The following is a 13,382-nucleotide window of genomic DNA, read 5'->3' on the forward strand; positions in this document are numbered from 1 at the left end:
TTCAAATGGAGGACAGGAAGATGAAGTTAACGACAAAAGAACGAAGTTTTTCTGAGTTCGTACGAAGAAGTTACGAACAAAACAAGAACTTGGAAGATTATAAGGGTAATATGGTTATTTTAAAGGGCAGTCCTGTTAAGGGGTGACTGTTTCAAAGGACCTTCTAAAGGAAGTCATGTCATTTACTGAGGGGAAGTTAGAATTCTAATAGTGTTAAGGACACCAGGCCATTCAGTTCAGGGCTGCCACCATCATCTTCTTTCCCTCAACAGAACACGATGAGTTTGCCGTCCAATCTCATGTTGCCGTACTGAAGATTAACAGGGAAGTGGTGATCGATGGAGTTGATCAGAGACTAAAGGATATGGGTTCGAAGCTCGAGAAGATCATTGGGTTGCTGTTAAATGAGATGGGTCGATGAATGATTCTCGAGTTGCCTGTGATGATAAACTTGAGGTTGTTGTTGCTGCCAACCACGATACTTGAGCTCGAAACAGAGCGTTGTCTTGATGTAGAAGCTCATGGTGATCGAGATGAAACAGAAAGGATGGGGCTTGTGCTGGTGCTGGCCTTTGTTCGTGATGATTTCGATGCTGCTGGGAATGAGTTGATGGTGCTGATATTGTTTTTGATTGTTGTTGTAGTAATGAGGTTCAAACTCTCGGACTTGTGAAGATTAAATTTAAAGATTTAATAAAATTATATACAAAAATATTAACAAACTGGGCGAGAGGTATGAGAAAATAACCAAGACACTGATTCCACTATTACACATGAATTAATGATGGTAAATAATCCAAAACTCTAATTATCTTTTAAGTCCTTTATATCTTAACTCACTAATTATCAAGCAAATTCTCAAACATCAATTGTATCCCTTAAGCATAGATTATCTAAACAAATCATAACCTATCTAATTGAATCACAACTGATTAGGACTGTCACTGTAACAAATAAGACTGTCGCCCGACAGTAACTGAAACTGTAGCAAAATAAGACTGTCCGACGACAGTCTTTGAACTGTAGAAAAATAAGACTGCTCCGTATGGGTCTTATGTTCTTCGCGTTCTTCAGCAGCAGCAGAAAATGGCAGCTCTGTAACTTGATTTTTTCTTCTTCTCTGGCTCTCCTCAGCACCCCAAACTCTCGACATCCCTTCTATGATACCTTGTGAACATATTTATACGTGATTGCGACATTGAATATCCTCCATTAACTCCAAATAATCTTCATTTACTCGGGATATTTTTTCTTTTTTTATCAATGATTTTGATTTTTACGCATCTGCAGCTGGATTAAATTCGTTATAAATCTTCTTCACGTTTCAAAGTGTTGATTAAGGCTTCCAAACACGTGCATTACACGTTTAGATTCACCACAACTCGTGTAAGCTCATGTTTTTCCTCCAAGTCCCTGTTTGAATTAAACCAAGTTATCCAGACAAATTTGATCGAAACAAACAACCATACTAGCTTTGTTAGGACATATCACAACTACCATGAAGTTTCAGCGATTGAATCGCACAAAAACTCCTCCAAAATCCGATCGAAAAATCTTCCTGTGAAAAGAAATATTTTCCCACCAATTTTTTTTTTTGAATTTGTGAAGAAGATCACCCCTTATCCAGTGGTCGCCCCTTATCCGTTGCTGGAGTATGAATAACACATGTCCTTTGGGGTGCCTTAAGTAATTTTTCTGGGGTGTTTCCAGCATTTTTTCTGGGTTCCCCCGGCGCATTTCTGGGGTGTTTTTAGTCTCTATCCTGGGGTGTAAAACACCACTTTTCGAGCCAATTTCGTCGCAAGAGCTTATTTTTCCAAAAACATCTACAAAAATATAAAATAACACAATAAGTATTTAATCGAGTCTAACTATACAGAACATTGAGAACAAAATAGACGCATTTGCTGTGAAGATATGAAAGAGTAGTTGTTGCTATTGGCAGTGGTAAGAAGGAGTTGTTGATGGAGTTTGAGCATCACCGACGATTGAAGAACAGAGAAGCAGTGATGCTCGGGATTTGCTGTGACGGATAAGAGATGAGCAGAAGATGATAAGTCATTGGCAGTGATCATCATAATGGTGACGAGAAGGCGATGTTGCTCCCATTCACGATGGAATAAGGTCAAGATGGAGCAGAACTCGAGCTGGGATTTAAATCAGTTATGACTCGGGTTTTGCTGCTGCCGTTGGCAATAAAGAAATGAAGAAGCGGGACATCGATATTGTTGTTCATAATAAGTTGATCAGAAATAATTGGTTGCTCGAGCTTGGCAGATTTGGACCTCGAACCAGACAGGGAACATGTGGCACAAAGATATCGAATTTGAACAAGATACAGAGATAATGATGCAGTGAGTTTCGTGACCGAGAAACTAGTTGAGAAGATGGGTTTACTGTTGAGATGAATATGGAGAAGAATTCCGAGCAATGATAAGATTTAACGCGGAATGGGAAAAATAAAAGTTCGGTATAACAAGGAAGTATCACAGATGGATGGGTGTTAGTGAATCAATGGCTCACACAAGCCCTACTGAATTATAAGCAACTCAATAGCCGTGTATATTATACTACAAAGGTCCGTGTTACAGCGAATCATCATCACATGTTTTCTCCAGCGTACGAAACGCAGTTGACCGACTTTACATCCTCATCGATCAAGAATTTGTCGCACTTTGAAGCCTATATAAGGATGAACAGCCGAGTAGATGAGATACAACTTTAGAGAGGGAGAAAAATAAGATATAGGAGAGAGGTTCTTAATCCATATTTTAGGGTTTACCCTTTAGGGGGAAACCAAGTTATTTTCTTCTTCTTTCTTCTTATATTTTTGTGGGTTTTAGTAAATCTATGTGTAACTAATTTCTATCGGTTAAGGATGAATTTAATGTTCTAGCGTGAATCTTTATTATTAGATAAGTCTATTTGAAGTTTTAATCATCATCGTTTGTTTTGATTATATTTAGGGTTCATGATTGATTCTTAGATTGGTTTGGAGTGCACGCTAGATTAGTCGGTTAATCATTCTATTGCTAGTAGCGAGTTGAGCGATCCGTAATTGTCGTGCATCTCCTACACAAGTGGAAAACATGAGACCTTACAAAGGGATTCTGTAAAGCAATTGTGTGTGGAAACAACACCAGTAAGTGAACCGAGCGTACTGAGTTTAACTGCTGGAATCAAACCTAAATTCACAAACCCTAAAGCATTCGGTTGAATTACACCTTGTAAGCGTACCTCAAGGAGGCTCAGTTGGATAGAATCTGGTGACTAAGCGTACCTGTTATCGGTGATACAAGGAGTTTTGGGGATAGCAAAGCGTACCTGCTATTCTACGGTTGGTGATGAATGGTTCTAACGGAAGATAAATAAGTATTCTAATCCAGTAATTGCTTGGTAACGGCGAAGGATTCCTTAATCATCTCTTTTATTTATTATTTTCTTTATATTTATCTTACAACCAAAACCCCCTTTTTCTATTTACTTTATCTTGATATATCAAATAACCTATCAATTACACAGCTCTCTGTGGGAATGATCTCTTACTACCGCTATATTATTTATTTAATTAGTGGGAAACATCTCGATTAATTTGTTGTGGTTACGACACGCATCATAAATAGGAGAGATAAAATCTAGATCAGTGGTTATTCTCGATTCCTTTATCTTTTCTTGTAAGATTGTTCAAAGATTCATCAATAAAATTAAGACTGTTAATCTAAAATGAGTTGAATGTTAATGAAATCATATGAGGGGTGTACTGTAGGATTTCCTGCAACTACAGGAATCAAAAAAATATGGTTCTTGAAAAATGGTTACCGAAACATATCTATTACACACCTGACGATCCCATGTGTATCATAAGCCACCCGAGAATCAACTTCGTCTTCATCAAAAGCACTACTAGGGACTAACTCAGCCAAATCAAACCCAACATTAAGCCTTCAAATACAGATCAATAACAATTTTCAATTTTCATTCAAAAGGTAAATTAAGTCTATCAAAAACAATTTAATTCAAAAAAGAAGACTCATTCAATCAGATAGTCAAAACTGAACCACTGGAATCATTCACTCATACCATAGACTTTCATACTGAAATAATAAAGATTAAACTTCTCGTACTTCAGGTAAGAAAGTATTCACACCTATGTCCAACGCACAAAGGGAAATCCCCAAAAAAATCAAAATGTGTGGAAAAGAAACAAGATTAAAAGTCTGAGATTTGAAAATTAAAGGGTTTCTTTTTTTCACCTTGTAAGGAACATCTTCATTCGTTTAACTTGTTAAAAAATATGCAAAAAAACAAAGTATAATTTGATATTGGAGATAAAAATTCATAGAATAACTACGAAATCATAGTAGTGACAAGTATGAAACTGGAAAAATTAGGGTTATACCTTCTAATATTCCAGAGAGAAAGTTAGGGTTTCTTATTGTGATGATAATAAACAAAAATAGGGTTTTCTAATTTGAAGAAAAGGGGATCTGAGTCTCCTGTGAATGAATTTTTGTTTCAAGTAGAAGTATAGCAGCAGCAACAACAGCAACAACAAAAAATATTTCGAGAGACAGATAAAAAGTGAAGATAGATAGACAGATGAAGGTTGTTTGATTTATCAAGCTTAGATTTATCATATATGATAGAAATTATGTCGATCTTTAGGTTCAAGAAGGTCGATTCATTCTGGTATCGATTAGAAGAGACTAAGAGGGTTCATCAGAAGAAAATAGTTTTTTCTTCTTCTAGTGGGTGTGAGAGAGAGAAAAGATACGGTAGAGAGACGAAGAGATAAGGATGATGTGAGAATGCCTTCCTAGAAAATTGAACCACATATAATACTAGGACCATCGGTCAAAGAAAGGGTCCGCGAATCAGGATAAAATGGTAATTAAATTTTTTATTAAACGACCAACATTAATGCTCTCCGAATTTTTATTAAATCTTAGACCGTCTTGACCGGTCCATGGTCAATTGACCGCCATTGAGGGTCGAGGATGTGGGTCAAAAAAGCCTCATTTTTCACTAGTGGCTCTAAGGGGTGTTATGTGGTTTTTAGGATTTTAGCGGGTGCTGAAACCAGTGTTAGTCAACTCTTGGCTCCGCCCTTAAATATGGGTATACCCTAATTTTGCCGGGATGTATAAAGGCAAGAAGAAATTGATCAAACTACTTGATTATTTTTTTTATTGTAAATAATCTACTTTTTTGACTTGGTTAAGAACAATAGTTTAGACAATACTTTTTGACTTGATATGATAGGAGCCGGGTGGTGTGAGTGACTAGCAAGTTGGCGTTTCCAGTTCCACTCCAGACTGCAGAGAAAGATAAATGTGCACCAAAGTACTAAAACCTTTCCCATGCCCAAGGGTTAAAGTAATTGTTATACAATAGACTACCGTACAAGGTCTCATGGTGGAACTGTCTTCGAATTAACAGCGCTTCTTTACGGACCGCGTTTATAACCCAGGTAAAAACCGACTGAGACAATTTTATTTTTAATCGGTGGATCCCGTCTCTCGGAAGATGTGCAATAAGAGGACTGTGAGGGGCGGTTTTTTTCCGTTGTTTAAATCTCGGTCTGCCGAGAATTTCTGTCGAATTAATTAGACTACACTTTTTGTTATGGACCTTGTTTAGCCTTGGGAATACAATTTTCTCCTTTTTTTCACTTTTAAAAGATAAAAAACCAGAAGAACTTTACTTCTAGTTGACAAACGCTATCTTAGTCATATCGCCTGCACTTTGTTTCTGAATCTAACCATGCCATAATCGTTTCAGTTTTTGAAGAAGGTAGGAGTTGGGACTCATACCTCTACACAGCTAGGAGTTCTTCACAGCTGCGTAGTCTATGATTTTCTCATTGCCATGCCAGTACGCCACGATATGAAAGTATTGTCAGGACTCATACCTCTACTACTGAGGATTGTCTTTGTGGGGATTATTTAAACGATATTTTCCAAGGATCCTACTTGGAGGTTACCGAACTCATTGTTAAAAGCCCGTTGGGCGACCAAAGTCAAAGTGTTAATATACCTTTCAGAAATTAGAAGTACTGTAAAGTTTTTTGCTATTTAACGTCATTGGATCATGCTAAATGCAAGACTGGTGACACTCGGATCTAGACAATATTAAATCTTCTAGTATAATAGAGTCGTCGTTTACGTTTGAGTTGTTCTCTCATTTGGTTGTAACAGGAACTTTGCCTCATTCTTGTACTGTAGTTAATCAATGAATATTAAAATCCTGTTCCCTTTCAAAATGATAAATTAAAAATCCTCTAACAAGGGATAAAACGTGGGGATAAAAACCCTAGCCTAAGGGGGCTGCACAATAAAAATGCTAGTGGTGGAAATGATTTTTTCCAATTAAAGTAGGTCAAAAAGAAAACAATACTACTATATGGGGGATGATACGTGTGGATTATCATGATGTAACCACAGAGATGCTTTTAGATTATTATAGAAAAAACCAAAAGCAGGCCTTGAACAATACAATTTTTCATCTCTCGCGGCTATATATTTCTCACTTGTCTGAATATTGCATTATATATCTAAGAACACTCTCTTCCACTCAATTTAATGGCTATGTCTACCACAATCAAAAACTTGTTACTCAAATAACATACTTCTACTGTAAAAGTAGACTCATTTTCCTCAAACACTCTTTTTCTTTTCCCTGCACCACCCAAACCATTACCAACAACAACACTTCAGATGGCAACTTACAGAATGTTCATTACAAAAGCAATAATTACAGCCAAGAAGGAAAATAATGGTGATGAGAGAGTTCAACAAGCTCATAGTATTGAAGAATTCGACGCTGCACTTCAAACAGCAAAAAACAAGCTTGTAGTAGTAATATTCGCAGCAGGTCATAGTAAGCACAATCGTAAATTATACCATTTCATAGTGGATTTAAGTAGAAGATGTAATGACGTTGAGTTCATCTTAGTAATGGGTGATGAATCTGACAAAACAAAATCCCTTTGTGAAAGGGAAAACATAGTAAAAGCTCCACACTTCAGTTTTTACAAAAACATGGAGAAAGTTCACGAAGAAGAAGGAATAATTGGTCCCGATGAACTCATGCGAGTCGTATCGTATTACGGAAATAATTATTCGGCCGTAACTCAATTAAATTCAAGAAAAGAGGTTGAAAACCTGATTGAACAACACAGAAATGATAACAAGTTGCTTGTTCTCAATGTAGGGTTAAAACATTGTGGACCATGTGTTAAGATATACCCTACCTTCTTAATGTTGTCGCGACGGATACTATAGTGTTTGCAAGAATGGACGGAGCTGAAAATGATAGCTGTGTACGATTCTTGAAAGATATGGGAGTTGTTGAAGTTCCAACATTTTTGTTTATCAAAGATGGTTATGAATGTGGAAGGTATGTTGGGTCGGGCAAAGTAAAGCTTATGGGTGAAATACTTAGATACCAACAGAATTAAAGTTACTCTATAAACATTAGGAAAGCGTAACTTCGAATAAGGAGATATTGGGAAAATGTTGAACAATTATGGATGCGTAGGAAGCTCCATAACCAACAATAGATAAGTCTATTCTGCAACATTATTGATTATTAGGATTTAGGACTTGTACTTCGTAACTTGGTTCTTTTCTTTGTGCTTCGGGTTCATGTTGCTTGAAGCCTGTCTTTTGCTTCTCATAGCTTGTTTTGCTTACTTCAACATTTTTATTCGCAGCATTTACTGTTAAATTCATGGGTTCCTGAATCCCGCATAAGCATAGTAAGTAACATAAACATCTATGAGAATGAAAATAATTAACGCAAGAAAAAGTTTATTAAACACCAAGAATGAAAGCCATCCGATGGCTATCATTTCCTATCTACATTTGTTTTGCTTCATCATAACAATTTATTACTCAATAACTCAAAGACTTACAAAAGAAAAAGGCCAGAACAAGCTTATGGCCTTCCAAGATTAAGGAAAGGAAATATGAAAAGAAGAACGAACAAACAAACAACCGAAACAGCTTAAACACCAAATCTGTATAATACTATCTCAAGCATTTCAATTTGCGGCATTTAACCATGACATATATATATATTTATTTATTTTCACCCTTGTTGAGTGACTTGTTTCTGGAACCTATTTTGTCCAAAGAATCAATGCAGTACAAAAAGAAAAACGAATACGATGACAATAATTTATTACTAAAAACTAAGACAAAATAATATGTGCTTTGTACTAACAAATGCACAAATCGTTCAGCCAGACAAAACAATATGTGCTTTGAACAAGAAAGTGAAGAAGATAAGGCTGAAAGGATCTCTTCCAACCAGAAACAAAACAGTTTGTGCTTTTGCTTGTAAGAACCCCCAAGGTAAATATACTGTAATTTACTACTTTTAAAAGTCAGTTTTTTGACTTTTAAGTAACTTCCAGAAGTTACCATGATGTTCGTATTGACTTTTGGGAAGAATGGTGAGATGATTAGAATGACATTATCTTGAAGCTTATATAGTTGTAACATGTTCCACTCATAAAGGTTTACATTCATAACAAAAAGAAAAATAAGGCATTTCAAGACGCATAAGATCAGAATCTACAATTTCGAAAATCAAATATTGAAAATTAACAGTTGAAATTAGAATTTGTATTTAAGAGGCTTTGATCTCATAATATGCCCATTTTTGATACCAAGGTAGAGCTTTATAAAATAAAGGTCACAAAAAATTACTTTCAATTCAATTCTATTTGTGCTTTATAAAAAATGTAGCGCCTCAATTTAAGATAATAACATTCTAACCATATCATTAAATGTTTTCCCAAGAAATTTTTTCTTTTAGAAGAAAAAATTCAACATCCTGGTTGGGAAACAAAAGCACTTTTTTTTTTCAAACAAAGAATAGATTTGTTTGGGAGAAAAATAATTAAATGCAGGCTTCTCGGATTTTAAATCTGTCAAAAAGAAATTTTTTTATTATAAGTCATTCAAAAGTTTGTTTCCCAAGCTAATTAAGTCGAAAAGCCAAAGTTGAGAATTTTCAATTTTGGATCTTCATCTCTTCTCGAACAGGATCATAATTAAGAAGGATCATAACATTTTAATTGCTTTATATTGGTGAGATTCTCGAAGAAATATCGGAGCCATTATTTCCAAATTTTATAACTCTTATTTTAGTTGCTTTATATTATATGAAGACATTATAAATTTGAATACTTTTCAAATTTATTTTCAAAGAACTCCTCGCCAAGGCCCTCGATTGGAGGTATGCAATTCAAACAAATAAATTCTACAGTCGCTGCTGGGTTGGAAGAAAATATCTTAGAATCTGAATGTATAGCGGCTTTGAAGAGTTTGGGTCAAAATAAAGCACCCGTCCCTGATGGGTTTCAGGTAGTGATCATTCTCAAGTGCTGGCACTTCATGGGTGATGACATTGTGAAGGTAGTCAAAGATTTCAACAACTGGGGAAGTATAAATTGGAGACTCAAGAACACGTTTCTCGCCTTAATCCCTAAGAAAGAGGTGGTGGAAGAGGTGTAAGATTTCAGGCCCATTGGACTAAAGAACAGTGTGTACAAAATGATCTCGAAGGTGTTAGCTGAAAGATTGAAAGTGGTTCTCCCTGCTCTTATTTCCCATCAGGAAGTTGCTTTCATAAAAGGAAGAAAAATTCTGGATTGTGCTTTGATTGGGAACGAATGTCTCGACTCGAGAATAAAGAGTGACATATCAGGGGTGGTTTGTAAGATTGATTTTGAAAAAACATTCGACCATGTTTCTTGGGAGTTTGTTGCCGAGGTATTGGATAAGATGGGTTTCGATACTCCTTGGCACAAATGGATTCAAGGGTGCATTTCTAATACACCAATCTCAGTTCTTATAAATGGGTCAGCTCATTCAAATTCATTAAGGGGATAGATTAACACGAGGTGATCCACTTTCACCTTTTCTTTTACTTATTGTTTCAGAAGCCTTGAATATTATGTTGGAAAAGGATTAATAAAAAAAATAATTTTTTAAAGTTTTAATAAAAAATTATAATTTATTTTTTTATTTTGTGAATGAAACTTTTTAGTCCCACATTGTGGAGTTTCCAATTTTTAGTAGTTTTAAGAAACTATATAAACTTATTAGTCCCACATTGTGGAGTTTCCACTTCTTAAATTGTTTTATTCCATTATATAAAGAAATTCACTACTTTTGTAAAATCTATGGGAAATGGGTTGCTCTATATTTTAGAGGGACCCCTAAGGGAAAATATTTTATAGCGTTTCTTAAGAGTTCGCGATTTTCCTTAACGGTTTTTTCGGAGTTGTCAAGCTCAAGTTGAGCATCTACTACATATGCTAGTAGTAGTTGTGGTAGGATGTTTTATCCTGGAGATATCCGTCCTGTGAGGGCTATAGCATCACTCTTGAGTGTAGCCGGGCGCTAATGTCTTAAGGGAAACGTGTTGAACACGTGACTCACTCTGTTTTTCCAAAGTTTTGCCTTGTTGCTGTTGTGGAGATATGAGAAGCTCGTTCGTTTCGTCAATCGATCAATTCCATTGTAAAGGAGATAAGTATCAATAACTTTTTCTTATTTGATTTTTTCTTAATTTTAATTATTGCACCCAACATATTATGTTTCAAACTGATCATGAATTAGGTCACTTAGGTGGGTTTTCCATGTGCTCGAATGGTTTGAAGGTGTGTCATTTGCAATACGCAGATGACACGCTGGTTTTCCTAGATGATTCTACTGAGCAAATGAATTATCTAAGATATTATCTCTTTGGTTTCGAAATGGTCTCTGGGCTTCATATCAACTTCGCGAAATGTAGTCTTTTCGGGGTTGCCAACGCGGTGACACGCTGGTTTTTCTAGATGATAGAGAAACTAAGAAGCCTAAAGGGACTAACAACTGCGGAGTTTGGAAAGGTATTTTCTCTCAACTGAAATCTTTTAAACAAGGTTCAACTATTATTGTTGGAAACGAAAGTTCAACAAGGTTTTGGGAGGATAATGTGTGGGTGATTTGTCGTTTAAAGATAAATTTCCTAGCATCTATGCGATAACAGAATCCAAGAATTGTACGATTCAACATGTTGGAGAAAATACTAATAATGTAACTGAGAAGAAGATACTTAGCTCAAAATAATGTTGCTGATGTTGTTGCACAGAAAATGTAGAGGCACGTAAACTACGCTGTCCTAAAGGCAATATCGCCTTCCACTCCTCTGAGATGCTACAGCAGTTGGCGAGTCACCTCCAGGATACAACTACAGTTAGGACCCCTCAATGTAGCATACAATGAGGGTACCCTTAGAGCTTGGCAGAACTTAAAACAGTAGAAGAAATGTTTACAGAAAAACAGAGGGAGAGTAGAAGAGATGTTTCTCTGTGGTGTGTCAAATGAGCTCAAGACTCCTCTCTTATATAGTGTTTAAGACGTTACAAACGAGAGGAAAATGCATGCAACCAAACCATGCGTATGACAGAAATACTGGTAATGTTGGGTTAAAAACAGTGTTGCTTTTGTCAGGCTTAGAGAAGTGTGTTGTCAAGAAGCCAAGCCAAACATGTACGGACAAGAAACCCAAAACAAATACGTACAGACAAGAAAGCCAGGACAAACATGTGCAGACAAGGAAAGCAAGACAAACACGTACAGACAAGAAAGCCAAGACAAACACGTGCAGACAAAGAAGAAGATTCTTCTACATGTGTGTAAAACACGTACCAAAAGTTTCAGCAAAAAGATAGGATCTAATACTGGACGGACGGCGGCGTGCGTGCTTCTGAGCGAAGCACCGCGCGTACGGGAAAGGCAACCTTGCCCTAGTCTAAGCCTTCCCTCCAAGCACAAAAGTATAATGACCCAAGGGCCATGGCCTTATAGCCAATTCTATGGTATTTATGTCTAAAACTCTTTAGATTTTTGTCAATGTGGGACTACTGTTTTATCTATTCAAAAAAAAAACAATTAATGGGCAATAGGTCTAGGGATCAAAACACAGTCCATGGAAAAATTGGTAATTTTAAAGCGTTTTTTCTAACACAACATTGTGCTGAGAGTATCTCTAATGGAGGGAGTTGGAACCTTGGCTTGTCAAAAAGACTGTATCAACATCAAATCAATGGGGTTTGTTCTTTATTGGCTCTGATTGAAGAGAAGGTGCTGAGCAACACCACTGAAGACTCCCTTTCTTGGTCGTTCGACAAAAATGGACTTTTTTCGGTAAGGTTGGCTTGCCCTTGGTTTGAAAAAGAACATGAGATGGTGACTCTAAATCTTAGCGTTTGGTCTAGATCTTGGCCACACAAAGTAGGTTTTTTCTTATGGAAGGTGTATCATAAAAAGATGGCAACCATGGACACCCTTCGTAAGAAAATAACTGTAATAGTCAATGGTTGTTTACTGTGCCGCAAGACAGAAGAAACTGCTTCTCACTTACTGTTTCATTGTCCGACAGTTGCGGAGATATGGAACTACTTCATATCATATGTGAGATTAGAGTGGGCGATGCCGAATTGTATCGATTTAATCATCAAAGGTTGGAAGGTAAAACACTTATCTTCAACGGGTAAGTGTTGTGGCATTTGCTTCCGGCGGCCATCTCTTGGACAATATGGAAGAGTAGGAATGATTTGGTTTTTAATGCTGTCAACTTCGAAACGCAACAAGTTATCAGGAGGGTAAAGCTCCAAGTCTATCAATGGTGTAGGAATGAGGAAGCTCTTAAAGGAATCTCGGAGAATACGATAACTTCAAACTGGGGTCTTTTTTTTGCTCTGTAATCTTTTCCGTTGCGGTTGTTTTTGGCTTTCAGGGTAGTGTCAGTCTAGGTCTGTCCTTGTTCCGAGCTTTTTAGTTTCCTTAGGGGGTGTCCTTACTTGTAATGCAGCGGTAGTTGTTGTTGCTTACTTCCTGTAAGCCTTTCTTTCAATATTTTCTTACATTTGCCGATGAAAAATAAATAAATTTTATATTAACTTAAAATCTTTATTACTCTTAATATATGAAGACATTATAAATTTTATATTAACTTAAAATCTCCACTTGTAATATGATTAACAATTCCATACTAAAACTTGGTAACTCGTTCATGGTGGATATCCGCCGTCTCGGCAGGCCAGATCTCGTCTTGCCGAGATTTAGAATTTCGCCTTGACCAGGACCCGAGACAGTGAATCTAGTTGAGATCAATGTAGTTAATATCGGATATCGGTTTATTTCGGCCGGGACCGATACACCGGTACGACTTTATATCGGGGATATTATCGTTGAAATATCGGTGTAATATCGGTTTCAATTTTAATATTATAATTTTATAGAAGACATTTTCTTCACACATTTTCTGTTAAGGTATAATAGATACCATCAATTTTATCAAAAACACAAAAGACTAACTTC

At 36.4% G+C, this 13,382-nt stretch overlaps 1 protein-coding gene and 1 pseudogene across 1 annotated transcript; both read left to right on the top strand.

Moving 5' to 3' along the window:
* Positions 1-6,716: 6,716 nt before the first annotated feature.
* LOC113280489 lies at positions 6,717-7,459 on the top strand (annotated as a pseudogene).
* A 1,789-nt stretch (positions 7,460-9,248) lies between these two features.
* LOC113280490 lies at positions 9,249-9,902 on the top strand. The gene is made up of 2 exons (XM_026529108.1): positions 9,249-9,518; positions 9,627-9,902. Exons 1-2 carry the CDS (start codon positions 9,249-9,251, stop codon positions 9,900-9,902), a joined length of 546 nt encoding a protein of 181 aa, XP_026384893.1.
* Positions 9,903-13,382: the final 3,480 nt, after the last annotated feature.

Source organism: Papaver somniferum, chromosome 5 (genome assembly GCF_003573695.1).
Source record: "Papaver somniferum cultivar HN1 chromosome 5, ASM357369v1, whole genome shotgun sequence".
Taxonomy (NCBI): Eukaryota; Viridiplantae; Streptophyta; class Magnoliopsida; order Ranunculales; family Papaveraceae; genus Papaver; species Papaver somniferum.

What these genes read in the sequence shown, in the direction of transcription:
- LOC113280490 (XM_026529108.1), top strand. Translation starts at nt 9,249, where the DNA reads ATGCAATTCAAACAAATAAATTCTACAGTCGCTGCTGGGTTGGAAGAA. An exon ending in AGAAAGAGGTGGTGGAAGAG is followed by an intron (nt 9,519 to 9,626) that starts GTGTAAGATTTC and finishes ATTTCCCATCAG; the next exon opens with GAAGTTGCTTTCATAAAAGG.